General features: G+C 41.5%; 1 protein-coding gene across 2 annotated transcripts; it reads left to right on the top strand.

Annotated features, from left to right (window-relative positions):
* Positions 1 to 166: 166 nt before the first annotated feature.
* ugp2b (UDP-glucose pyrophosphorylase 2b) lies at positions 167 to 27,211 on the top strand. Of its 2 annotated transcripts, none has more exons than XM_015362906.2 (10): positions 167 to 449; positions 4,299 to 4,426; positions 6,561 to 6,668; positions 16,811 to 16,996; positions 17,759 to 17,892; positions 20,048 to 20,345; positions 21,656 to 21,853; positions 23,230 to 23,472; positions 25,355 to 25,459; positions 26,756 to 27,211. In XM_015362906.2, exons 2-10 carry the CDS (start codon positions 4,328 to 4,330, stop codon positions 26,861 to 26,863), a joined length of 1,479 nt encoding a protein of 492 aa, XP_015218392.1. In that variant the 5' UTR covers positions 167 to 449; positions 4,299 to 4,327; the 3' UTR covers positions 26,864 to 27,211. The 2 variants fall into 2 exon arrangements, with proteins under 2 accessions (XP_015218392.1, XP_006638668.2); XM_006638605.3 differs by lacking the exon at positions 167 to 449 and adding an exon at positions 502 to 1,518.
* The last annotated feature ends 526 nt before the right edge of the window (positions 27,212 to 27,737 follow it).

The raw sequence follows: 27,737 nt of genomic DNA, 5'->3' as shown, positions 1-27,737 counted from the left end.
TTAACCTTCACTCACATGACACTGTGTTGCGAAAACGGCTCAAAACGTGCGAGTGGCCTCATTGGTTTCATCGTACAACCCCGGCCTTCCTTGACAGGCACAGAAAGGCGCCCTCATTGGCCCAGACAGAGTCGCTTTCGTCCCGATTGGTGAGAGCGGCCGTTCAGTCCGGGATTTCTGTCGGCGGCGATGGCGGCTCCCCTGTCAGTCAAGTCTGCGCCATACTTCCGTTCCTGCTAGGTGTTTGTAATCCGGCTGTAGCCGCGTCTGTGAATCGTGTTTTATGTCGTGTATTTATTATTAAACCAGAACCGGTTTGGGGGGCTGTGATCTCTTGAGACTGAACTTAACTCATAGGCTGAACGTGCTCGTGTTGAGCTTAAAAAAAAAAAACCTTGCCACTGGACTCCCCAGTTGATGAATATTTACATATATTTATTATAAAGAAGGTGGGTATGGCTGTCTGAGAGCATAAAACTTCTGCGCGAATACTTACTCTGTCCAGGAGGCGGATGATGAGTGGCAGCACTTGTAGTCTTTTTTTTTTTTGTTTGCTTTGCGTCGCTTTCCCTTGCCCTGTGTGCGCTGCGGCTTGCGATAACGTCAGGAACAAAAATAGGCTTTTCTTGTAGTTAAAGAATGACAGGGCCCCGCCTTTGATGTGCTTAGTGCTGGCCCTTTTTATGTGTAACTTCTGCATGTCACGTATTGTTCATTCTCCACATGCCTTCACAATGCCTAACGACATTGGGGGCTTATTTCCCGTTTCGCACTCGCCCCATATACCGCTTCTCTCGCCCGGTGTGTGCAGCAGGGTAGCTGGGGAGCCGGGAGGGTTGGGCAGCATAGTGCAAGGAAGTTAAAAAACGGGATTTACGATAAAAAAAGGGGGCGCGGCAGGTTTCCCTTAGTTACTCGAGGGGGTTTCGCCGGCCGAGCCAACCAAGAAATCGTGACGTGGATTATTTATCTGCAAAAGGGGCCGAACTAGGATGTCATAAAAAAATTGTACGGCATTTTTCGCACTGTTAAAATATTCATACGAAATAGCCCAAGAGGGATTGGATTGTTAACTCAAGAGATTTATACGAGGGCCCCGGGGTTGAGCAAAAATTTACCTAATTGGTTGCTAGCGAATGAAAGTGGGAGGAGAAGAGGTGTCTGATTTAAAAGGGTTTCTGTTTTGTGTTTTTTTTAGGAAAATGAGAGAGACCGCGCTTTGGTCTTTAATGAAACGGCTACATAGTATCTAATTTTTCAAGATTTCTGACACGTAATGGCATATTTAAGCATTTAGGATTTACTATTGGTCGGGAGTAAACAAAAGGTTGTGCTTATCTGTGAATTGTACTATATAAATTATTTTTGTTAATAGACTTTTTAACTCTACTAAAAGGAAGAGCTATACTGCTGGATTAAACAATCTCGAGTTTTTATAGTTCAACTATTATAAATCGTAATATATTAAAGTGTATTATAAAACGTACGGATCTGTGAAGATGTCGATTTACATGGAAGGTAAGTTACATTATCTTCACTACTATTTGAATAAGGGCATTAATACAGTTAGGAGAAAGGTATTAATTATCTCCTGTTAAATTTGATAAAATTCTGTACTGTATTCATATTTCAAGAGAAGCTGGCTAGGATTTGTCTAATAAGTTGCTTGTAAGTTTGATACCGGAATAAGCCGTTTTGTAACGGTCTGGCAATTGACTTTGAGTGTCAGTGTCTGTGTGGATTTTTATCTCGTTTGATTGGTGAAATTATGATTTTCTGACACTGAGCCAATCCTTCATTTACCTGGCCTGTTGCGAAGGCTTTTGCCTTTACATTGAAAGGCTTGCGTGATGTTTGTGGGGGAAAGAAAAAAGAACATTTTAAAAAGGCAAGGTCACAGGCAGAGAATAAGTAGAAGTCAGGGGCCACAGGGATCATAGTATTTCATTTGAAAAGTGTCTTCGGCTCTCTGCCTGTTCAGTTCAATGCTGAGCTACAGTATTGAGTCCACATGGAACACGAGTCTAGTACAGCGATTGTGCTTTTATATTGCGGAGAGGTTTACTTTTAAATATTGTTGTACCCCCTTTCCCGTGTCTTTTACTTTTATAATCTTGCCTACAGTGATTGAACTATTGTACAGAACCATAAGCCGAAGTGGAATGGAGCAACTTCATTTCCTACTGTGTATATATTTTTTGAATTGACAGAATTGTGAAGTGTTCAGATCGATACATTTCTACAGCTGTGTTTGTACGCCGTGTCTGAAGTGAAGATGTCACAAGTTAAAACATTTAGTCTGAACTGCGTGTTTAGTTGAGTTTTTCCGATGTTTCGTTTTCTCACTCCCTTCCAATGTGTTTCTTCAAAACCGAGTGTCAAATACTATTTACTTTTTTAGACTTATGACTTATGATGGCTTATTTAATGTTAAAGTTTAAACCTAATCTAATTATCTCATCCCTCTCAAATAACTGCAAATAAAATGCTGAAGTTGTTGACGGCGTTGAAGGTTTAGTTTTGTTTAAAAAGCGAGCTGTTTTCAAGTGCTGTAAAAAACTGGAACAGTTTCACTAGCTTGAAGACAACCCAAAAGACCTAGTATTTTCAAATACTTTTGGTAAACGTTGACTCAGTTGCATCTCATTATGAGCTGTCAAAGCTAAATTTCAGTCTCAATTGTAGTGCTGTTTTTGCCCATTCTTCACTGTACAGTTTGTGTAGTTCCCTTAAAAAAAATAAAACTATGGCTGAAAAGGTTACCTGAGATCGCCAGGTGCAAACCTGTTTGACACTGTGTCAGCTTCATTTTTAATATTTGTACTCTTTAATCCTTTGTGTTTGGAAAGATTAATAAAAACGGCTTTGATTGTGACTCTATGCATAGGGAGTTGGTAACTGGTCCCTTTTCAGAAGTCGCTCCCAATGTAAGGGTCTGGCTGTGTAAGGAGCAGTGTAGTGACTGTCTCTGTCATTATGCTTTATGGACAGGAGAATAATACACTAAAGCTAGGTAACCTTTGCCTGGATGACAGAACCTTTGTGTCTGACACCACCTAACTCTGTCTGTCACGCCTTTACCATTTCTCATCCATATTGGAGCAGTGCTAGGATTGTCAGCAAATCCTGTCCCTTCCTGCCATCCGGTCAACATCTGGGAGTCTGTTCCCTGTTGGCATGGGCACTCTTCAGATCTGCCCTGGAAGGAATTTCCCGCAACAGCAGTGTTGACGGCTTCCTTCAGAGTCAGAGGTTGGATGAACAAAGGTCACATAGCTTGCCAAAGCGGGCATCAGATCATGATTGCTGTTTTATTTTTACTTTTCTCTTGTCCTTCATCCCTTGAAATACTCAGTGTAAAAGTCAAAGGTCTAGATGTCACATTCTGTAAATTTAAAGCTGGTGTGGATTCTCGTGCTTGATTTTTAAATCCCAAACTTGTATTTAAAAAATGTTTCTGCCAATTTGAGAATGTGATGCACAGACGGTACGTAAATTCAGAAGGTACAAATCCTCTTTTAGGAGTTCAGAGGGGATCAAGACAGTTTAGAATGTGCTATAGACTTCTGTGCTCCTGGGCAGATCTAAAATTCTTCATGGGTGGATTGTTACTATTTAATGCTGTTTAAAATGTAATGATTTGGAAATGAAAAGATTCTGTGCAATCATGGAATATAGCACATCAGCTCACTTTAGAAACTGTGGTTATTATCAGCCAGATTCGCTGATAGTCGCATTAAACCTGTGCCAGTGGGGTGATTGTCCTGAAATATCTTGCTGATCCATTAAATTAACATCTTCTTCCAGATATGTTCATCACTGGCTTTTTTTCACATGGGTTGTGTTTTTTGGTTCTGAGTTCTTTCCACACATGTGAGTTTAAGGAATGTATCCTCAGCTTAAATGAAGCCAGCTAATCATTACTAATTAGGATTCTTGACCAGCAAATCAACTAGGACAAACAAGATTGGTAAAAGGAGCACGGCCTGTAGTTACTGCACATTGGAAATAAAAAAAACTCAAGTATATCAAAATCTGTTGCTCCAGAAAAACTTTTAGATTGGCTTCTGACCAGAAATAATTCTTCAGCTTAATGCGCTCAGATTTCAGGAAAATAATGAAGTACTGTGTCATCAGCTTCAGGGTGTTTTCTTGTAGCCTTCCAAGTCTTACTGATGTTTATGTTTCTTGTGTTTTCACTTTGTTTCTGAATTAGTGCTTCCTCTAGGAAGATATGGCTTAGGATGGAAAGTGACCAGATAATGACATCTCTTCCCTCCTCCCCCCCACCATCCCAGATTTTAGCAAGAGGATTTCCAACGGTGGAATGGCGCAGTTTGAAGAAGTAATCCGGCAGGAGCTGGAAAATTCCATGAAGAAGGAGTTGGAGAATCTGCTGGCAACAGCGAGTGGGGCCGATGCAGAGGTGGGTGTAGTGCAGAGGTTTCTCTTCCTAAGCGTGTGGAGCTGATGAGCATATGAAGTATGAAGCCTCTGAGTTTTCATTTGTTTTTGCTCTCTAGCCTTTCCAGATCTTGAATCCCTATCGATGCTGTGAAGACACCAAGGGTCTTTCCCATGTATATGGAGAATAAAAAGTTGATTACTATATTTATGCATGTATTTTTTTTAAGAAGAATAAAAAAATGGATTTGAAATGTTTTGCATTATTATGATTGACCATTGTGACTGTGCTAGTCAAGTGCATAAGCACCATATTGTCTTGTTAGTGAGTGAGCTGATTGGATACAGGTGATGGGGTGATGGAACCTATTGATTGCCAAGCTAAATGAAAATCAAGAAAGACATACGAATGAACCAATATGCACCACTTGTCAAGAGAGCACCACCTTAAAGACAGTGGTAAAGACAGTGGCTGTATGAAGTCAGAAAACCTGCTTTCTGTCTGGGGTGTTCACAACTAGCAGTTAGTTTTTTTGCCTGGCAAGACATTGCATTCTGGAAACTACAAGTTGTGACATTTTGCCAGATTTACCAAATCCAAGCATGATGGTTTTGGCAGGGGTATTTAGTTTCTGCAGAACTCCGCTAGTAATGATTGATGGCAGCTTGACTGCACAGCTACTTTTATCAGCTTCTGGGACCGCCCTTCCTGCATCATCCTGATGTGATAATGTTCCAGCAGGACGGCTCGTTTTCTCCTGCTGCTTGTGTAAGAACGGCTTTCTTACGACATGGGAATGCGACAATAGTGCCATGGACCGTGGCCACCAAACACAAGCCCCGTTGACGTGGGACATCAGGGCTCAGAGACCAGTGACCAGGCACAGGCTTGGTCAGGCTGTACGAGGGACAGGGGGATGGAATCTCACATTCGTGTATGAATGATAGCATCTGCAACCTGGTGTCAAGCATGAGTCTTCCAGTGGTGATTACACATGCTTCAAGCCTTTGACTCTCACAGTACACCCCCTGTTGATCAGCCTGTTGATGGCAAATCAGCATTTTGTATTTTTGTGTTATATCAGTTCAGAGAAATGTCAGTGCACCTGCTACAAAAATAGTTTTCTTAAAACGGCAAAATATTGCCAAAGTTATAAATCATAAGTGACTTATAATGCTAAGTGTAGCTACATTGTTGCTACTCTGAGCATCATAAGGGAATGAATAATAGTTGCCCCTAGCTCCTGTTAGAATGGTCGTTATCCCTTCATGGGTCTAAATTGAGATCATTTTCTGTTCCGTAAAGATCTTTATCCTATTGGCTGCTCGGAGTTGATCCTGCTGCATGAGGTGTCAGGTGTGGTAGAGGTTTCATGAAGCAGACAGATATCCTATTAATTCTTGGATGAGGCTTTCCTGCCCCGATTTTCCCTTGAAAATCGTCTGTCTCTTGCTAGGTTGCACTTAAGCCCCTGCCTTACATATAAAGGACACATCAAATCCACTTTCTTCAGAAAGGTTTTGTGAAGGACCCATATGCTTATAATTGTGCTTACTGGCTATACGTCACTCAAGGAAATGAGACATACTTTGCACTCAGACTAACCATCTGGTCCGACACCCTCTAGAACACCAATCATTTCAGGCTAGCAGCTGCTGTTAAATGCAGCACGTCCTGACCTTTAACAAAAGCAGCCCTGTCTGCAAGCACGTGTTGGAATTGTAACCCTTTTTATAATTACAGCACGATGTCATTATGCACAGCAATGATGTCATATGTTGAAGATTTATTTTTCTGTTCATTTTTTTCCATATGTCAGGGTGCTGCAGATGCTATCTGGTTCTAGGTCTCCTCACCTTTGCCCCATGGAGGGCCTTATAAACACAAGGGATTCAATTACACAGAAGTGTCAGAAGGAGGTTGTTCGGGAGGCTACAGAATTCCTGCACTGCTAATAGACGGTGATATTGAGCATATTTAAACCTGAATTTTAATCCCTCCAGGGGTGATTAAGTCTTGAATCTGGTTGTAATGGCAAAGTTATTTCTTTAATAGTTGAAAAGGAGAATATCTGTGTCTTAATTATGTGAACTCATGGTGGCTATAAAGAAGGAATAAAAATGGTCAGTAACAGTTCTCTACATACTGTTTGTAGATTTCAAGGAAGGACTTTGAAGGATTTAAGAAGCTCTTCCACAGATTTTTGCAAGAGAAGGGGCCTTCTGTGGACTGGGGGAAGATTCAGAGACCTCCAGAGGATTCGGTGAGTTTTAATGTTTTAATAAGTTGTTATACTTCAGCGAATCTACTGCTCCTTCAGAGAACCAGGCTGTAATTTAAAAACTGAACTTTTATATGCCTAAAACAATATAAAATTGCAGCCTTGGTCCTTTTATCTTCACCAGTGGTTTAATTTTATTTTGATAAATTTGAACAATTTTGATTTTAATAGTTTCAACTTAATTCTAGAATTTACTTAAAGCTTTAATTGTCCATCTACTGCTGGGCTCAGCCAGCCTCTCACTAGCAGCATTGAAATATTCTGCCTCTCTTTTCTTTAAGATTTTCCAGGAGAGAGTGGGTTTTCAGACAGTAGTGTAGATATTGGATAGAAGTATAGAGAAGGAAAAAATGTGGAACATAGATCTGGCATTTAATGTATTATCATGTATGTTTTGCATATGCGGTCTTGAGCAACTGTCATATTTCTTAGTAGATAACTTTGACTTCAATACTCAAGGTGATGACATTTCAAATCCATTGAAATGAAGTACTAAAATAACACATCCACTGTGTTCTTCTAAAATAGTGGTATGGCATCTTGCATCTTTAAAGTTGGCCCAGTGTTGAAATGTCAGCAGCAGATTTAGATCTCCTCCAAGCTCACCGAGCAGGCAGACTGGAGGAGTCCTCCGAACGTCTTGTGTAAATGTCCTCAGACTTAGATGTGACTTTGAGAGTGACTATTGGAATGAGACTACCTTTATAATAAAGTGATGAAACGAACCTCTAAGGTATCGGTGCTCGATACTTCCCCTGCGTGTCCAGTGTCTAAAAGGGTGCACACCCCCCCCTTGGGGCCTGGATCTTGTTAAAACAAACTAGCCAGATATTGACATCCAGCTTGTCTGATGGAATGTGACTCCATTTCTCCATTGCAGCTGGGGATGTTCGTATACTGTACCAGCTCACCCCCCTCCCAGTTGTCTTATTTCTTGTTTCATCACCCACCGCTGACCTATTCTCACACATGCGCTCAGAAATTTTCCTTGTGCTCATTTCCTGCTTAAAACATTCAAGAGCTGTTCTCCGCTGAAGGTCAGTCAGCTCTGTACCTTGCAGTGTTCGGCATTTAATGGTTCCAGCTGCACAAAATTAGACTCTCTGTAGTGAAGGCTTTGACTTTGGGTTTATTTTCCTAGAATTTCGTATTGAATCCTGAACTATTCATAGCTATGGCAAATAGCACAGTTATACACTTGAATGATCGATTTATAAAAGGGACAGTTTTGTTTTCCTTGACACCATGCAAATTGTGACGGCAGTTTTGTTTTCTACATGGTATGCGTATGATGACCACATCCTGCTCTTCACTGCTCCTTTATCTGCATGAGTTGAGATCCAAACAGAGAGGCTTGTGTTCGGTTTTCTTAAGAGGTTTTGGGCCCTAAGCCAACTGCTTTCCTGTTCTGGCCAAGCCTGCTAGTGCTTCAGTATTCAGAGCTGGTTTGAAACACGTCAGGTGACGAGCTTGCATGTGTGCAGTGAGAACGCAGGAGATTTGTGAGGTAGAAACTTAACACTGTGCTGGCTGGTGACTTCTGCTGCTGCGTTCCAGGTACGCAGGGGTCAAGGGTTTGCAGCAGAGGTGGTGTCCTGTGACATTTCCACAGCTGAATCTCCTGCTCTCCCTGTAATGTTTCTACTTGCGGAAGGTCACTCTATAAATAGTGTGACCTCTGCAGTACCCACGTCCCCTCTCCTTTTGAGCAGTACTTGGCTGACATTTGCGTTTTCCCAGCCAGCTAATGAAGCTGTCACAGGTCATTTCTCTCAGTGGTTCTCCTCTTGGGAACAAGAGTTGCGCCACTGGACCTGAACACTGTTAAGGTTTTCTGGGATACGACAAGCTGATGATCCAGGAGGCCCTCTGATATCACGTGGCTCAGGGTTAAGGTGTACCCATCGCTGAGTGCAATTAGAGGTGGCCTGGATCTTTTTTGTTAATGCTCATTACCACAATGAGGCTGGAAAAATATCTTCTTCGTGATGGTGTGTAAATGGTCAACTTTGATTAACCCTGTGTATTAAGATGATATAACAGGAGTAGTGTTTTCAGAATGTCCTTGGATATTTTCAAAATATAAGATCAAGTGAGGCGTGCTCTGGGGAAGGACTGCATGTTTAATGACAAGCTGCATCTAGTGCTAAATGCTGTTCATGCTCAGAATCAATACCCTTTTACCAGCTCTTAGATTTATTTCTTATGTTCCACTTGCAACATCAGGCCTGATTTCTGTCCACCTCATTTCATGTTTTAGGCTTTTCTTAAAATGCTGAAAACTGAGGTTCTGCATTGCTTCACAGAAACACCCTTGAATGACTGTTCTTTTATTTTAACAAAACAGCCCCATTGCAATGGAACTGTTTCTTGATGTGTGACTGGGTGTATGTGTTTGTGGATCCAGGAAATTCATGAAAGGAAAAAATTACAACTATGACTTCATGTGAAGTGTCTGATGAGTAAAAGCATTGTCATGCTTTTCTAGTCTTACTTGATTGAGGTGTGTCTTCTCAGCAAAGGCAGAATTAGATGCAATAAAATAATCACTGGCTTATACTGTACATGCTTACACCTATTTCTCTGATTTACCTTTGCTCCACAGTTCAATACCTTGGATAATTTTAACAGCAACTATAAAAACTGTTTCAGCAACTTCCCAGTTTACAAGCATTTGTTGCATTTGTTGCCTCACATCTGAGTGTTAAGGACTTTGTTCCATGCTGCGCTCCAGAGAACTTTAGGCTGGAGTGACTCTCTGGGTGTGCAGAGGTCAGGGCCGAACATGTACATGTGCAGCTGGAGTGACTCTCTGGGTGTGTTGGAGGGAGCTGAGTGACTCTCCGGGTGTGTCGAAGCCAGCACTGGGACATAGACATGTGCTCCCAGAGTGACTCTCCGGGTGTGTCGGAGCCGAGCGGCTGGAGTGACTCTCCGGGTGTGCTGAAGCCAGGGCTGGTACATGCACGTACGCAGCCAGAGTGACTCTCCAGCCGGGGCCTGGACATGCGTGTGTGCACGTGGGTCCTGAGCAAGGGGAGGGGCCAGTGGACCAACTTCCTCGCCAGGGATCTGTGCTAAAGTAGGGGCTGGGGCACTGGCTGCTAGCGCTCACTGGAGCAGGTTTGGCTGATGCGGGGGTGTCCGTGCCCCCCAGCAGGTGCCAGCCTGCAGCCCGAACCCCAAGGCTTGGCTGGGCGTGCCCGTGTGTCCCAGGCTCTGGCAGCCTGACTCCGGCTGCAGTCCCCGGTCCCTCTGTGGATTTCTCCTGTCTGCCTTTGCACAGCTGGTCATGTGCCTTGACCTTAACCAGGGGAAAGTGAGAGGTGTTGCGGGCCCTGCAGAGACCATCATCTGGGCCTGGTTACCTGATGAAGAGCAAACACTCCAGCTGCAGGTCTCAGTAGAGATTTCCCATCTGTCTATCCAGGAGGACCAGGGGTACTTGGCTTCGGCATGACCACCAGAGGCTGCTGGTCGCGGGATCCAAATACCAGCTTATATATACCTAGAACTCCTGCCTCTAGAGAGCAGTGGTTATGCCTGGCAGGGCCGGGCACTGCTGCAGAGCTCAGACATGTTCAGTAGATCACCCCTGTCTTTGCTCATGGAGCGGGCTGGGGTCACGGGCTCGGAGTGCTTTCAGTACTGGGCTCTGGAACATCGCTGCATAGCAAGTTGGTAAAGGAAATCCGGCACTGTCTTCTGAGCAACTTTGTTCTTTTAAAAACAAATTTAAAAGAAAATAGGAAAAAAAAAGAACTTCAGGCTGGGACGTCAGGGAAATAAATGAAAAGGTAGGCTCAAGTAATAAGTTATACCCTAGCCTTGACCACGCATCTCGGTCAGGTTATCCAGAGGCTGGTCTTTTCGTGTGTCTGGAAACTCTCTGCAGGCTGACATGAGACCATCTCTCTGTTTTAGGCAACGAGATGAACAATTAGCAGTGTGAGAACGTAGTCGTGGATCACTCGAGAAAAAAATCAAATTAAATTAAGCCTGTGCTTCAAAAAGAAAAAGCTGTAACAGTATATAGCCTTAGAGAATTAACTTAACTGGCTTCTGGGAATACGGACCCTGGCATGAGTGTGTGTGCATATGTGTATGTGTCAGTGTGTGTCCAGTGATGGACTGGCGTCAGGTCCAGGGTGTATCCTGTTTTGTGCCTGTTGTGTGCTGGGGTAGGCTCTGACCCCCCCATGACCCTGTATTGGATAAAGCAGTTAGATGAAGGATGGGCATTGATATGCACAGCATTTAAAAAGAAACCCATAGAGTGTACACAAATTCAAGTATATTATATGTTGTACAGTAATAAATGACTTCTTTGGAATAAGAAGAAATTAAATATTTTTCTATTATATATTATTTGTATTGCCTGGGAAATATAACCATACCGAGGAGGAAGTACAGTGGCAAAATGACCTGGAACTGTGTTAAACCTCCAGGCACAGAGGAGGGTTGAGTTCTGTCCTGTCTGGGACCTTACTGCGGAGACCGACACAGTCGCCCCCTCTGGACCCAGCTTGTTTTTTCAGGCCTGCGGTCTCGGGTTCCCATTTTAACAGGGTTCATTCCTGCTTTGTCTCTTCCGGTTCTCCATGTTCACCGCGGTCCTTTGGCAGTGCAAAGAATGGATGGCAGGCCACAGAAAACTAGTGTGAATTAGAAATGGGTACTGTTACTTACCACGATATACAGTGATATATTGTCACTCTATTAATATTCAGCATCTTGCCTCTGACCACTTCTCCTTTTGTCATAAGGTGAGCTGGAAAACCGCAAGAAAATGTGAATTGCTTAACTGCTCTGCAAGTCATAAAAGGCAGGCTGCCAATGAGAGCAGAGTATTAAATGCTGTTTTACAAAAGTTGAACCAGTGTTCCAGAGTACCACATCAGCTACTAACAACAGGAGGAAGAAAAACTGAAAACATTTTTCAAAGTAAATTAAGGAGGCAAAATAGAATTTCTGTAGAGAATTTGTTTTTTTAGTACATTGGTGTACATGTGTGTACTCTACCTTTACTTACAAATTGCATTAACGGCCATCACCAGGTTTACAAAGTGCCAGCTTGTCAGCTCCCTAAGGCTAAATCAGAGGGTTAAGTTGTAAAGCAGATTGAAAACCTTTGCTCTGAAAAAATGAATGGATATTAGGTTATATACTGTAACAGCTTTTTTCTTTACGAAGCACAGGTTTAATTTAATTTGATTTTTTTTTTTCTCGAGTGATCTATGACTACATTCCTCAGTAAAGACACGGAGGAAATGAAGCTTTTTTTAGGCAGATTTCATTGTGTCCCTGAAGTAGGTCATGCTGTAAAAAAAAATAAATACTTGGGCCTCCAAGATATCTGTTTATATTTGAAAAGCGTCTTCGTTTGCCCCGTGAAACCGAACCGAGCTAATTCCGAAACCAGCAGTGGAAAACCTCCCAGTCGGTAGCTCGTGTCCCTCGGAGACAGAGGCTTGCCTTGGGAATGGGACAGTGTGGAAGGACGCAGGGGACGCCGCCTGGTCGTGATGCTGTTGTCCCAGCGATGATGTGTTGGAGTCGAGGCCTGCGGCTGCCGAACAGTTGTTTAAAGCCAGCTTAGTAGTGGGGCCCATCAGGTGACCCTACGCTGGCTCCTTCAAGTATTTCATATCAGGGTAATCCGGCATCCCCTAGGGGACTGGGGATCACTTATTTTTCAGTAGGTGACCTGGACCTAGGACACAGTGGCATGGCAGTTAACACTGTTGCCTCACCACACAGTTCTCTTACAGACTAAGGGGTTTCTGTGAGAGAATGAGTCAACACCACTATTTTCATATGGGGTTTATCTGGGTGCTCCTGTTTTCCCCTCCTCTTAAAGACGTACTAGCCACATTTGATGCTGGTGGAAACTCTCACTTCCTCTGTGGATAGAGGGGACTGTAATGGACTGGTGTCCCATTCAGAGTCATGTGAAGCAGTCAAGTGCCTTTTCCCCTTTGCTGTGGCTTTCACCAGGAGAAGTGGCATTCATCTGATAATGGAAGCAGTTGACTCCTTTTCGAAATATGTCCTAACATGTCGGAGCTCAGATGTTTTATAGGATGATTCGGTTCACTGGTTCACTCAATAGAAATAGATCTGGAGGCGTGCCTTTAACATCACAAAGCCTAGCTGGTGTTAAAAGTCTGCTGTACAGAGCAGGTATTTTCCTTTCCTCTGCAAGAGAAAGGAATATTCAGTGCTTCACTTTTTAAGCTGGTAAAATACAAGAGGGCTGAACTTAAAATAGCCTTCCTGTTGCAGGGGTTGAAAGGGGCGACAGAGATTGATTTGATGTTAAACGGCTCAGGAATAAAGTCCTAGTGGAAGGTTAAAGTTAATGTGGGGCGTTTGCGGAGTGACACTGGGGGAGGTGCGCTGTATGGGGGTGGTTGGGGGTCCCGTGGAACGGATCAGGGTGCCATAACGCAGTGTTCCCGAGCGAGGCTTGGACCCCGGTCTCGCAGGCCCCTGGGCGGTGAAGCAGGAAGGGGCAGCACACACAGGCCAGGTGTTAAAGGCAGCCGTACAGTAAATCCCACGGGCTGTGCAGGAGGAGAAAGGCATGCTGCTGTCTGCCGAAGGGGGGCTTTCTTCTCGCAGTCGGAACAGTGCGATTGCAGGGAGAAGTGGTGACCAATGCATGGCCCTTTTGGTCCTCAGCATCTGACATTCCTTTCCTTTCCTGAGGGCTGTGACCAGATGGAAACTTGGTTTTCTTAGTATCACTCAAAGCACTTTCATGTTTTTGTAATGAGCTGCCGGGTCTTTGACAGGTTATTGTAACCATTGTTTTTGATTTTCTTTTTCACTTTCTGGATAGCCCTCGTTCACTTTCTCTTTCGCCCTTGAAGCTGATTAAACTTAATTTTTCAAATGCTGCTGTGTACTGTTACCTTTAAAAGCTATGTAACACAGCACTACTACATGATCGACAGTGGTGTAGTAGTGATGTGTTTTGTGAAAGTAAATTCTGGATAAATGAAATGGACTATGGAATATATCCTTTGATTTCAGACTTTGTGTTGAAGAAGGGAAGCCTTACATCAGCATTTTGCCAGAACAACAAAGTTCCTATTAACATTTTCCTTTCAATGGGACAAGGATTTAATAAGAATTGCAAACTTTTTTAGCATGAGCATGATCATGTTTAGAAACCACTTTCAGATCCCCAAATTGACTGTCACTCTGCTGTTCTCTTTTGGAGCAATAATTGGCCATCATAAAATGCAAGCGCTAGGCTTTCCCTATTGTTTTCTTTTGAGCTGGGAGCTGTTCTAAAAGCTTAGCCATAGTGAAACGAGTTTGTCCTTTTAGAACCGCTTGGTGTTGTAAAAACGCAATAAATATACTATACAGTTTTATATATCCCATAAAAAGGCCATGTGAGTAGATGTTAATACATTCACAAGTAATCTAGTGACCGTTAATCTAGTATGCTTTCTTTATCTTTGAAAGAGTAATAAAGGATAAATAGAGAATGTTTTTATTGAACTTTCGTATAAAATGAAGTGTTTTTTCTTAAGTTGGTGTTCTATGAAATGGCTCACAGTAATGACAGAAGGGACAGACCCCTTTAAAGTGTACATAGAGTATGAGTGAAAACATAAAAGATGATACAAAATGAACAATGAGTAGACTGTAATAAACCCACCCCTCTTGGGGTTTAGTAATGATACATTCACATTCTAGAAAGGTTTGCTTGTGGCTTTGGTGTGAAGTCAACTGCCTTTTCTTAAAATACTTTCACCAGTAAATCCTTGATCATGAGAGCTTTGTTTTTGCAGTTTTCAAGATTGCTCTGCTAAATGTTACACAAAACGTTTTAGTACAATTTCAAAAGCTGAAATCAGGCCATCAATCTAGTTCATGGCACAAATATAAAGTTGGTCATTTTTTCTGGTTAAAACATATTGACAGTTTTATTGCAATGTATTAGGCTGTATGAATGCTTGACATTGTGAAATGCAGACAAGTCTTTTTCACAGCCTTGCGGCCTGACTGCGTGCTTTGAACTGCAGTGAGGTGCAAATGCAAACTATCACAGAAGCAGAATGTAGCACAATAAGTGAGGATTATTGAAAATGTTTCTTGCATTAGAGATTCAGAAATAAAAAGACCATTTTACGCTGTGGAAAAAAGCTGATGTTTTTGCTTGTATAGAACTCCAGGCTTGGAAACTAAATGCAGAGGCAGGGCAAGCTCAGCTGGCATTCTGTTCTGAGATGGCTGCACAGCACGGACTGCGATTATGTATTTGCTCAACGAATAGGAGAAGGAAATCAAGTTTGACCAAAGGCTTAAAACTGAGGCTACTTTTAAAAGAAACTTGCTTTCTGAGGCAGCAAAGAATGAGTAATTGTTAGTGCTTAGAGCTTTTTTTTATCATGCAACTTACCTTGTCTACATGAGCCTAACTTGGATGAACAGACAAGGAGAAGATCTTCATTATGATCTCTTTATATAACGTACTGGGATAAAGACAAGATATTAAATATTTCGTGTTTACCCAGGTGTATGAATTTGACTTTCTTTCATCTTGTGCGTATTCAAGTGCTTTAGATCTGGCTGGGCCAATGAGCTACAGGGAGATTATTGGCACAAAGAAAACTGTGGCTGTTGAGCAAAAGGTTTGTCTTCTGTAGGTTTGATTCCCAAAGTTTTAAAACTTTGGGGAATTGCTTGAAGGTCTGGATTTCCTGCCTTGAACATAGTGTTTGAAGATTTTCGGAACACAATGCTGATACTGGCCTTTTCTGTGAGTTTGTATGTCTTGTGAGTTGGGCAGGCAGGAAGAGGCTTTGGAATAGCCGCAGTACAGTATGTTCCAAACCAGATGCTTGAAAATCTATCAGCTGTTTTCTGTATACATTCAATTAATCGTCATTTAAAAGACATGATGTAGTATATATGCCGTGTCATATCTTTAGAAGCCAATCTGGCTTGATCTGAAACGGATATAATTGGTTTCATCCTTTTCTCTGTTTTTCCTGTTGTCATTGCATACCCTATATGTCATTGCATAACTGTGCAATTGTTTTTGTATAACAATGTTTAAAGATTAGACACACTGGTGATTCATGAGTTGTTCCACAAGTCATTGATTCTGTTCTCGTCTGGAACAGAGTTAATAGGCACACCTGAGTCTCTTAACGTGTACTGGGCCTTTTATGTCAGTGCTTATTTTACCACTCTGAAGGCAGAAAAATGTTTCTGTGAGATGACATGAAAATTGTAGACTTTTATCAACCCAGTGTATTAAGGTTGCATTACAGCAGTTTATGGGAGTACCAGTCTTGGTTATTGTAGTTGCAGATACAAATCTAAAATAAGAGTACAAAAAACATGTGTAATGCATTGTCTTTTCTTTTACCTAACCTCCTTTTGTCTGTTCAGACATTCTTTTTTTTTGCTAAATGGCTACATTCAGTGGTTCTGGTTTGTTTCTAATGCCTCCTTGCTTTTCATGTTCTCATGTGTTCTCGCGTGTATCAGACATTTAAATATCGGAGACCAGATCAATCTGTGCTCCACCTTCTGAGAAGAATCCTGTCTTTCTGCTTTCAGTGATACTACTGCAAAACATTTTAAATGTTGGACTTGGGCCAAAATGTAACTCAATCTGAGGTGGTTCACGTTTTAATGTGCAGCTTGGCATCTTTGTCAAAGAGAGATGAAATAACCACAGTCCAAACCACAGGCTTGGAACAATTTTCTTGTTTGTAGTTTTGGATTAAACAAGTGCAGCGATCATTGTTGCTGACAGTCTTCCCTAAGTCAAATATAATTAAGATTAGGGTTATCGGTCATTTCAGAGCCTCAATGGTAAGTATTTATTCTATTGACAGATTTGTAATCATTTGAAATTCTTTGTGTGAACGTGAAATGTGCTTATTTACTTATTTTTTAAAAAGCTGTAATTGTTTTTTTTAAAAATCTGCAAAAACGGCAAAAAAACAGACATGGAAAACAGTTTGAAAACAGATATGGGTTTTGGTATGGCTGTAGTAATACAACCAAAAAAGGGTTAGATCATCTGAATTGCCTCCTCTGGATTGACAACTCTAACATTCTCCCATTTCCCTGAACCCTCCCTCCTTCAGATCCAGCCCTACGACAAGATCAAGTCCAAGGGCCTGCCAGACAACATCGCCTCCGTGCTGAACAAACTGGTGGTGGTGAAGCTCAATGGCGGCCTGGGAACCAGCATGGGCTGCAAGGGGCCCAAGAGCCTCATCAGCGTGCGGAACGAGAACACGTTCCTGGACCTCACAGTGCAGCAGATTGAGGTACGCGCAATATCTCGCTTCTGTACATTCAGGAAGTTTGTACTTTATTCGTGTGCCTCAGCCCTGTCACACCATGGGTAACAGTGAGTAACAGAGAAGAGGCCTCCAACAACCCTCACTGCTTCAGTCAGGGAAGCCATGTCTCCTGGTTTCTGGACTGGAGTCTAAAATTACAACCACATGCAGTCGTTTCCTTGTGTTCTCAAGGTACAACACAGGCACTGTTCCTGCCAGTGGGAAGTACACAGACTCCTGTGTTTCCAGTAAATGACATCTGCTCATGATTTCACTCGTGAAAGAGAAATTGTTTTTCACTTGCTGGAGGGGCTGCAGGGCTCAATTTAGGCCCCGGAGAAACACTGCTCAGTCTGTTTGGAAGGCACTTTGTTTGCCAGCTAGAAATGCAAATTTTAAGATACTGAACACGCTGATTCAGGCTATGTTCAGATCAAGAATCATGATGTTGCAGCCAACGTACAGTACCTTCGTAATTAGTTCCCCCACCCCACAGTAGAAATAGCTCCCATTGAACTGATGGACTCTGATGCGTACAGAAGCACTAAAATGATCCTGTAACATAAAGAACAAGGTCTTTTCTAAGAGAAATGGAGTGAAATGCTTTCACCTAGTGCAGCAGTATTTAAACCTGGAGTGAATTCTTATTCCGTTTACAATTGCTTCATTTATGTATGTGTTTTGTACGTATAGTCTGGTACAGTCTAGTATAGTCTGTTATAAATATCCTTTTTTTCCTTTCTTCAGCACTTAAATAAAACCTACAACGCAGACGTGCCCTTGGTTTTAATGAACTCTTTCAACACAGACGAAGACACAAAGAAGATTTTACAGAAATACACACACTGCCGGCTGAAAATCCACACCTTTAACCAAAGCAGGTAAAAAAACTGCACAACTCGGCACACTAGCTGAACGATATGACATGGTATTGATTTACCTTTATGCCATGACAATGAAATACCCGCTGAATCGAAGACGCGCTGGTTGTCATGCTCTTCGTTACACAGAATGTTGTCAATTTCTTTCTTTTGTGCACTCATGGCTGCTCCTTATGGGAACACCACGTTACTATACAGTATGTTTGCTTATGAGACAGCCCTGATTATATGAATTAACCATAAAATGCATCAAGATGGCATACTCTTCAACTGATGCTGGCTGCAAGAATGAACATTAAATGTAAGATGAAGATAGCAGGTTTTTTGTGACATTTTCTAATGTATTAAGAAACCGCAGAACTTGCACTTGTAGTTTACAGTTTACCAGTGTTTGCATTACTCAGTGTGCTGACTCTGCATTGTGAAGCGTTTAGAACATTTCATCATCGGACAAATACGGACCTTGTGTGTCAGTATATTGGGAGCTGAAATGCATTAGTAGAGTTTTAATGTGTTTAACCTTCATGAATCAATGCTCTGCTGTTTGAAGGTTGCATGCATTCCCTTGTACTATTCAGGACTGCCCTTAAGTAGAAACCTTGACTCTTAACCGAGTGTTAAATATTAATGAGTGTCTTGTGATAATGTGATGTTTAAAACTTTGGACGTTTTAAAGCAGAAAAAGCTATCTGTAAGAGTTAATTAGCCTTTGTGTTACCTAATTAAAATGTTTTAATATATATTGTTACAATATCAGTCAAAATGTCCCACAAGGTTTGAAGTTGTGGCTTTTATGAATTTAATGTCAACCTGTACATGTGTATGATATGAGGCCGGGGAGTGCTGTAATAGTCCAGTGGGATGGCTTTTAAGAGCACTTACTCTTTTTGTCCTAAGGTAATCTTTGACAGTGTTTCCCACTTTTTTGCACAAGATTCAAAATATACCACAGTATTTCACTAATATTTGGGTATAATTACAGAGGTTTAGGCATTGGTTGACCATTCTGAGGTAGTCATCTAGCTATAGCAATAGATGACACACTGTGCACTTCATAATTCCAAACAAAAACAATGCAAATTATTTCAAGAAGGGCAAAGTGGACATTATAAAATTGAACTTGCTCAGGCTGCAAATAAAACCAGGAAAATATATTATTAGCTCAGTCAGCCTCATTTAAAGATTAATTTGAAAAGGTGTTGCAGACACCTTGCAGTACCAGATCCTGTTGGAGCAGGCAGTTTGGGCCTTAAGTAGCTGTTATTTCTCTTGTGCTTACTGAGAAATCCCTTGAAGTTCCCTTAATCCATTAAAATGCAAGAAATCTAATGGTCTGGTTTTTCCAGTCAGTTTGTTATCATTTCTCCCGAATAGGAGATGGGCAAGCTTTGTAATTCTTCACATACTCCACATACTTGTTCATGAACAGACAGCTCATATAATGGATGTAATGCCAATCAGTAATTGTGGGTGGGGTGGGGGAAGAAGCAAGTGTAATTGTCAGTTTCTCAGTTTGATTGCCTCCCTTTTTTAAGGGTGTGTATAGTGTGAGTACAGTTACAGTTTTAAGTAACCCTTCTTGCATTCACCATGAATTCAAAATCATCATATAGGCTGGATCTCCGCTCTGGTCATGTGTTCTGCTGCCATCTTGAATGGGTTAACTTGCCAAACACTAGCTTTGATCTCAGAGCTCAGTAATTGGATTGGGTAATCATCTTAAGACCTCTGCTAGCTCACCCAGTGCAGATTTATGCTGGGCATTAATTCCTTGGTTTGTATATGAGCCAGAAAACATTAATCCTGAGATAAACTGAAAATCTCCTCGTTTACTTTATTAATCTCATTTACCTTTTGCTGTTTTGTGCTCAAACTTTACGGATCATGCTCAGTTGTCTAATACACTTCGTACACCAGATTTTGTTTTTTAGCAATTTCTCAATATTTACTAGTGGAACAGTGGACTTTGTTTTTCACAAATAATGCCAAGACCTTTCATAAAGCATTTATCTTCTCCACTTCCTCACAGTAGTGGAGGATCATTCACTACAATGTCTAATAGTCCAGATATTAGTTCACAAGTGGGAGGTAAAGGAACTGGAAGATTGACAGAACCATAGAAAATTAAAAATGAAGTTTCTTTTTTTACTCCTAGATATCCAAGGATTAACAAGGAATCTCTCCTTCCGGTAGCGAAGGATGTGTCCAAGACTGGAGAGAATGCCGATGCCTGGTACCCCCCTGGGCATGGTGACATATATGCTAGCTTCTATAACTCCGGGCTGCTGGATCAGTTGATAAATGAGGGAAAGGAGTATATATTTGTGTCCAATATTGATAATCTGGGAGCAACAGTTGATCTTTATATTCTCAATCACCTGATGAGCCAACCTAATGGAAAACGCTGCGAGTTTGTCATGGAAGTCACTGATAAGACAAGAGCAGATGTGAAGGTAAGCCACCTGAAGTTGGTATTCAAGTGAGCACTGCAATTTCAAAAGTCTGCTGAGCTGCACATCTGAGCAGCAGGTCAGTTTTTGCTAGCATGTCTTGTCTTTGTGATTGATATGATTCTTACCTCTTTTCCTATAGATAGCAAGCCTGTCTACACTCTGTGCCTCAAAGCTCTGGAATTATATCCCTAAGGATATCGGAGAATCGCCTTCCCTGAGCTCTTACACAACTGGACTCAAAACATTCATTCTTCTTTAGAAGGGCCTTTATTTAACTGGTTTTGAGTCTGTCCCTTTGCTTCCTTCTGTGTTCCTAACCCTCACTGTCGGATCTCCCACTGTGTATCTTTTTTTCTATAAAGCCAATTGAGAAGCCACTTCTAAAGGTTCTGTATTAAAATAAAGTTTATGATGTTATTGCATGGAAAAGTAGAGATCTCTGGGACATATCTTTCTTGATTTGGCCCCTGTTTGACTGCCAGGAGCCAATCTGTAAATCTTGGATGTTCCAACTACTCCAGGAGTTGTGCAGGGTTCTATGTTAGGACCTTTACTTTGTAGCATTTACCTGTTGCCTCGTGACCAGATTGTTTTACATGATGGATCTGGGATTCCCTTCTGTGATGATGACACGCAGTTTCACTCACAGACCAAATGGCACCCTACTGCTTTAGGTCTGACACGTCACAAGTGTCTTTTGGATTTTAAGATATGTGTGCACCTCTGAGTTAGTCAAGACTGATGTTATGCTCACAGACACAATTTCTAACGTCAGTGTTGCTGAGATCAAATGTTTGATGGAAGTTGGAATCTCTGGTGTTCCTTTTGACTCGTTGTGAAATTTAGTATGGACTTTAAGGTTCAAGGATATCATTTGGAAATGTATGATTTTAAGTGGAACAATAAGAGCTAAATAGGTTTTGTTTGTTTTATAATGACAATATAAAAAAGTTTTTGAACTAGCTTGAGTGTGACAGAATGTATTCTTTCAGCCCATTAAAACATTATAAACTAAGCCGCCAATATTTGTGATCCATTCAGTTACAGTTATGAATTTAAAACTGTAACACATAATTGGCCTATTCATCAATGTGTCTGGGGGTCCATCCCTCAGTTGAGATACAGAGAATAGTAATTTCTCTTTCTGAGTGTCAGTGAAAGCTCTGTCGTGCAGACCCTTGTAGGCATTGTAATTGGTCTTCCTGATCATATACAGTAGTATACAGTAGCTAGGTGCAACAGCTGCAGTGATAGCAGCTCTTGCTCTTGTGTTGGACTGGTAAGCTACAGTGGTGTAACTTGGTCTGCAGGGTGGCACTCTGACACAATACGGAGGCAAGCTGAGGCTTCTAGAGATCGCTCAGGTGCCCAAGGCCCATGTGGACGAGTTCAAGTCAGTCTCCAAGTTCAAGATCTTCAATACCAACAACCTGTGGATCTCGCTGCCGGCCATCAAGAGGCTGCAGGAGCAGAACGCCCTGGATATGGAGATCATTGTGAACCCAAAGGTAAGTTTGGAAATTATACTGAACGCTCACATTAGAAGTGACCACCTGAGCTTTTTTCTAAACATTGAATAGGTAAATGGTTTCTAACTCTATTTGCTTGTGAAAGAACTGACTGTATCCATCCACAGTAAAATATTGTAAAATACAGTAAAAACAAGCCATATTGTTTGACTCAGACTGTTCTGACATTCCTGTCTAATCCCAACCCTCGTAAAACAATATCACACAAAAGATGTGTCAAGTAGATTTTCAGGATATTGCCTCAGTTTCTCAGTAATGCAGTAGAATTTGTTCATGAAGCAAAAGTCCTGCAGAGAGTCCCTCTGGTATCTCAGCAGAGTGTCTTTCTTTGTCCCCATAGGGTGTTTTCTCTCACGGGGCTGCACAGCAGTTATTAAACACTCTTTCCAAGATGTGGGGGCTGACAAGCTGAATAGTCAAGTTGGTGTATGGAGTTTATCACAACGTTAATTGAGAGAGTCCCTTTTTTTAAAATATAAATGTATTTGTTTTAACTGATTACATTTGCACCCTTTTCTAGAGTTCTATACAGATTCTACAATCTCTCCCTGATCAAAAAATCCAAGCACTCATTCAAGTTCAGAACATACTCTTAAAATAATTTTGAAAGGGCATTGTGTTAGAAGTCTGAAAAGTATAGGATTTAAAAAAATGTGAGTCTGCAGTTAAACCTCTACAGCCATTTCTGTCTGTAAACAGATGTCTAGGAGATATAAGGGTTTACTGTGTTCAGATCAAGACCTAACATTTTCCTTAAAATGGAAAGAATAAAAAGCATACTAGCATAAAGTAGCTAACATTTCATTACTATAATGAATGAGGAAAGTAAACATATTCGAACTCATCCAGTGTTTAGTATTGTGTGCTTCCCCTGTATTCCCTTTCTCTGGGAAATGTGAAAACAGCAGACGGTATCATTGATGCGACTTATTGGCAAAGCCCACGGGACACTCCGTCTCTTTGTTTCTGCGTCTCTTAGGGGAGAGGAAGTGAACATACCTTTACTAGTTACAGCACATTAGGCATAACTCTTGCACAGCACCATCCAAAGTACATCACCATTAATAAAAGATGACTGCTGCTTGCAAACTGCTACATCCGACTGCTGTTCCTTCAGTTATTTATTTGTATGGGTAAAGTAGTATACGTTTATTGAGGAAGCTCCCCTAATTTCTCTAATGGGGAGCTACTGTTGTAAGAACAGTCCTGCTGGTAATATAGCGACACAGTGTTCTAGATGGTTCTTGGGAAAATCGCTATGCAGAGCCTGGAAGACAGATCACTGTTTATTTCCAGTTGACCGTATAGCTGATGAGAGAGCTGCTCCTTCACTGCTGTTATTTCTCCCCTCCCAGACTCTGGATGGGGGCCTGAACGTGATCCAGCTGGAGACGGCGGTGGGCGCCGCCATTAAAAGCTTTGACAACGCCCTCGGCATCAACGTGCCCCGGAGCCGCTTCCTGCCCGTGAAGACCACCTCGGACCTCCTCCTGGTGATGTCCAATCTGTACAGCCTCAACGCCGGCTCCCTCACCATGAGCGAGAAGAGAGAGTTCCCCACCGTGCCCCTGGTCAAGCTGGGCAGCTCCTTCACCAAGGTGCGTGTCCAGGGCACAGCTGCCACTCTGCCGTGCTTGCGCCACGAACGCGCTCACCCTCACACTGAGCGTGCGAGAGGAATGAGTGCGTTAGCTTGTGCTTTCTACAGGGTGCGCTTCCTTGTTATGTCAGGGTTGTCTGTGCTCTTAAAGACGGAAGAGGGGGCTTGTGACTGGCTCATCCAGAGTAGAGAAACTTGCTCTGCAAGCGATGGCGCTGGGACATGCCATGTGCTGTATGCAAGTAAGATTCCCCAATTGGCAGAGAGCGCAGGGTTGAATTTGTTTGCCAGTCAGGGCTGTCTTAGTTTCCAGTGCTCCTACAGGCGATGCCAGTCACTGGTGAAGCAGCCTCTCGGGAGGAGTGCATCTCCAGGATATCATTCTCCCACACACTGCTGGAGTCACAGCTGTGTGCTCAGCCTTGAATCAATAGGTGTTTCAGTGTGGGCGTGCAATGATGGGTGATTCCATTTTGCTTTTTAACACAAAGAAAGAAAGGGCTCCAGTGAGTCTGACAGCAGGTAATACTAAATTAACCCTCAGACAAGATTATCCTGCCATCTCTAAAGACCCTGGCAGACGCCTTTTTTGCTAGAATGGTGACTCAACGCAGCAACTAATCTGGACCGAAAACAATAACGAGGTCAGACTGATCTTGTGTCACAGCTTACAAGGGAGGGAGAGCAGGCAACTGGAAACACTGATGACATAATTTCTTTCTTTCACACCCATTTTCATTGAAATAGGAAACATGGCTTTCAGTGGTTGTTCATTATCTCTGACTGGCTTTGACGTTTCTCATTGCTACCCTGCCTTAAGTATGAATGGCTGTTCAGACAGCCTTATCTCTGATGTGCACAGAAGAGTGGCTGTGCCCATGTTAGTAAAGAAAGACACTGAGGATTTAAGATGAGATATGAGATAACCCCTGTCAGATTACACCAAACTGGACTCTGCAGAGCATGCTCTGAGGGGCCCTGTTAAGTGTAGAATAAACCTGGGAAAGCTAATGAGACTTTAAATGAATAGCAACCCTTTTTACACTGAACCAAGATGGGACTGAAATAGGTAATGTGGTTTTATGTATTGTTCTTATTACCTTTATTTACCACCTTTCCTTTCTGTTTTGAGATAGCCTGCGATACTAGATTGACGGGGTTGAGGTTGACGAGCTTTGAAAGAATGCACAGTAGTTCTATAACAGGTCTGACTTGCACATAAGCATTCTTTAATGACCACTTCTTCAACCTGTTTTTCTTACTGTGAATCAACATCCACCCCTGAGCCATTTTGATGAGCATTAAAGAATAGGCATGAATCACGCTTACATTCTTTTTACGTCGTAACTCAGCTGACGTTTTATTTTGAGAATATTATTTGTCATGCAGGTAGTGGCCACAGTAATGGAAACGCCTGCATAAATGAAGGGCATTTCCAAGTCTCTTGAAAGAGATCGCTTCCACACAGGTGTGGCCCAGGCCTTAGGTTAATCTCATCCCATCACTGTCAGGCGTGTAATAAAATGCTGGCCATTGGAATTATGTCTGGCATGGCTGTAAGAGAAGACCTCAGTGGCTGTAAAAGAAGGGTCAATGGCAGGTTTTGACAAAGTGCAATAGGTCTAGTGACAGAGCCCTATTCCTGTATGAAATTTAGTGGTTGCCCATTACAGGAGTCGGAATGGAGGTTCATTGATTGTGTTACCATGACATCTCCTCTGCGAGTGGGCAATCCATTTTCCCTTGGAATGGATCGTTTGGAACGCATTGCTCATTTTTCTCTGCACCACATTCCAAAATCGTGAAAAAGTTTGAGTTGCCAGGCTACAGTGCAGACTTACTTGCGTTCTGACATTTCTGTAACTGCTGCTTTTTTTTAGGTCCAGGAGTACTTGATGAGGTTTGAGAGTATCCCAGACATGCTAGAACTGGATCATCTGACAGTGTCTGGAGATGTTACCTTTGGAAAGAACGTTTGTCTTAAGGTAAGTGACAGCGACCCTGGCAATCGGGTGTGCAGGATCAGATCAAACAAGCCTTGTAGTGGCTTTTAAGTGAGAGCGAGAGTGGCCCTGCAGTTTTTTATGTGGGCTGGTAAAGTCACAGATTATACAGTTAAAGTTATGCTGAGCTCCCTCTGGTGTTTGTGTGGTTGAAGTTTAAAGGAAAAGATGCAGAGGTACTAGACAAGGTCACAATCAAGCTTGTTAATTTTATTACTCTTCACATAGGTCAAAACCTTAAAATAATTGCAGTGCTCTTTACTTCGTAACTCATGTGAATTGGACAAGTCTCTACTACTTGACCGCATCCAAACCCACTGTCCCATGTCCATATCTGAGATCATTTCATTGAAATTTAAAAACGTCTTCTCCTTGACATTGATTTCAGCAGAAGAAAGATAAAATTGATAAATCATGATTCCATATATACACTTTGTAATCTCTTCCTACCTATACAAAGTCTACACAACCTTTCAAAAATAGTATTTTGTAGCCCGGCAGCCTGAAATCAAGATGTATTAAATCAGAATTTATTTTAGTTATTTTCACATTGTAACTCAACCTACAAGTGAAAAAGAAATGCCCATTCTGAAAAGTTACTACAAATGCATAGCTTAAGAATTCTGATGGACATAAAATTCTTAGAATTCAAATTTCTACAGATGTCTTCTGTCATATTTGTCAATGTGATTAAAAACTATTAAATGTGCTCTCCAGGACCTATAGGTATTTAGTCTTGCTCACAGTAAAACCTTTTTTTATATGGAAAGATACATCAGGAACCTTTTCTGTTAAATAACTGCTGTGCCTCAAAAGCTTAGTTAAATGTTGAAGTTGGTACAGGAATTGTGTAAATTAAATTTGCTGCATGGGTGGTACCGCCTAATCAGTAACTGGATTCAGCATAGATCCTCTTCACAGTCTAGAGAAAAAAACGGATGCCTGTTTACCAAAATCCTGAGAGCCACTTAGCACAGATTGTGGGTGTTAAACATAAATCATTTCTAGATTTCATCAGCTCTGTGCATTTTCATACTATAAGGTTAGTAAATAACAGCATCAGCTAACTGGATTCAGTCTAGTATAATAAAATATTTAAGTTACATTTTTTAAAAGGCTCTGAATGATAAAAATGTGAAAATATAAATGTTACTTTTACCAGGTGTTCTTGGAGATACAAGGAGGGAAAATAAATGTGAAAATTAATTCCTTGTTTATTGCCAGTTTGATGTTTGAGAAATTCCTCAGTTTTGATGGGACTTTTTTTTTCTTTTGCAGGGAACAGTGATTATTATTGCTAATCATGGAGATAGGATTGACATACCTGCTGGAGCTTTACTGGAGAACAAGATTGTGTCAGGAAACCTCCGTATTCTTGATCACTGAGGCCCAGTTGCTCATCTATAATTTAGATAATGGTAATGAAGACTGAATGATTAATTCTGGACTGTTACAGAACCAGAGAGTATGTTCTTTCTTCCCCCTTGTTACATGTAATGAAATTTCACTTACTATTCCATTACAGTATGTCATTCACTGTTCTTTTTAAGAATCTTCCCAGTGTTTTTGAGTGGTGCATCCCTTGGATTTTATCATAACTTAAAGCACATAGTCTGTAACTAGAGGTCAGAAAGCAGTGGCTGTTCCTGAAAAGGTTCCAGCTGAAATGCCTGAGCCTTGTCTGAATTCTAGCTCAGTCCCAGACAGTAATTAAAGTGCAATATGAAAACAAAATATGCTTTCTCTCTTTTTTTTTTAAGGGTAAAGATATTGCAAGTTGTACACCTATAAATTAAATACTGTAATAGGGATTAACATAATCCAAACTGTATTGGTTAAAATGTTTAGCAATTTATGATTTGCAGAGGTTATTTATTCAGAATTTCAAAACCATTTCTTTGAACTATCGAGTTTGTTCAAATGAACTAGAATTTTCTGAGCTGCAATTTGCTGTGGAGTCATGCGGAATTCTTCAGGGCACAGATACTTGCACTCTTGCGAGTCATCTTTGACTTTGTCTTGCTGAGGTGTTGCTGTATGAGATGTGGTGAAATTTGGAGGAGCAAAAACATTCACAGCCATTTCTTTTTCTAAACAGGTTATGAAACTGTTTATTTGCATATTCTGGTTTTTTTGTAGATGCATGGCATTGATTTGCAAGTTTCTTTAAATTTCAGCTGCCATGGCTGGTGTTGTGGTTAAAGGGAAACAATTGAAAAGCTTATTACTTGGAAAATGTTTAGGGAGCTGTGCAAGGGAA

Source organism: Lepisosteus oculatus, chromosome 17 (assembly GCF_040954835.1).
Source record: "Lepisosteus oculatus isolate fLepOcu1 chromosome 17, fLepOcu1.hap2, whole genome shotgun sequence".
In the NCBI taxonomy this organism is placed as follows: Eukaryota; Metazoa; Chordata; class Actinopteri; order Semionotiformes; family Lepisosteidae; genus Lepisosteus; species Lepisosteus oculatus.
The sequence above is the reverse complement of the archived record's forward strand: the minus strand, read 5'-3'. Positions and strand labels throughout refer to the sequence as shown.

Bases quoted from the DNA above. Each gene is read 5' to 3' on its own strand.
- ugp2b (XM_006638605.3), top strand. The intron at 17,893-20,047 runs GTAAAAAAACTG...TTTTACTCCTAG, and splicing joins CACACCTTTAACCAAAGCAG to ATATCCAAGGATTAACAAGG. The intron at 20,346-21,655 runs GTAAGCCACCTG...CTTGGTCTGCAG, and splicing joins AGACAAGAGCAGATGTGAAG to GGTGGCACTCTGACACAATA.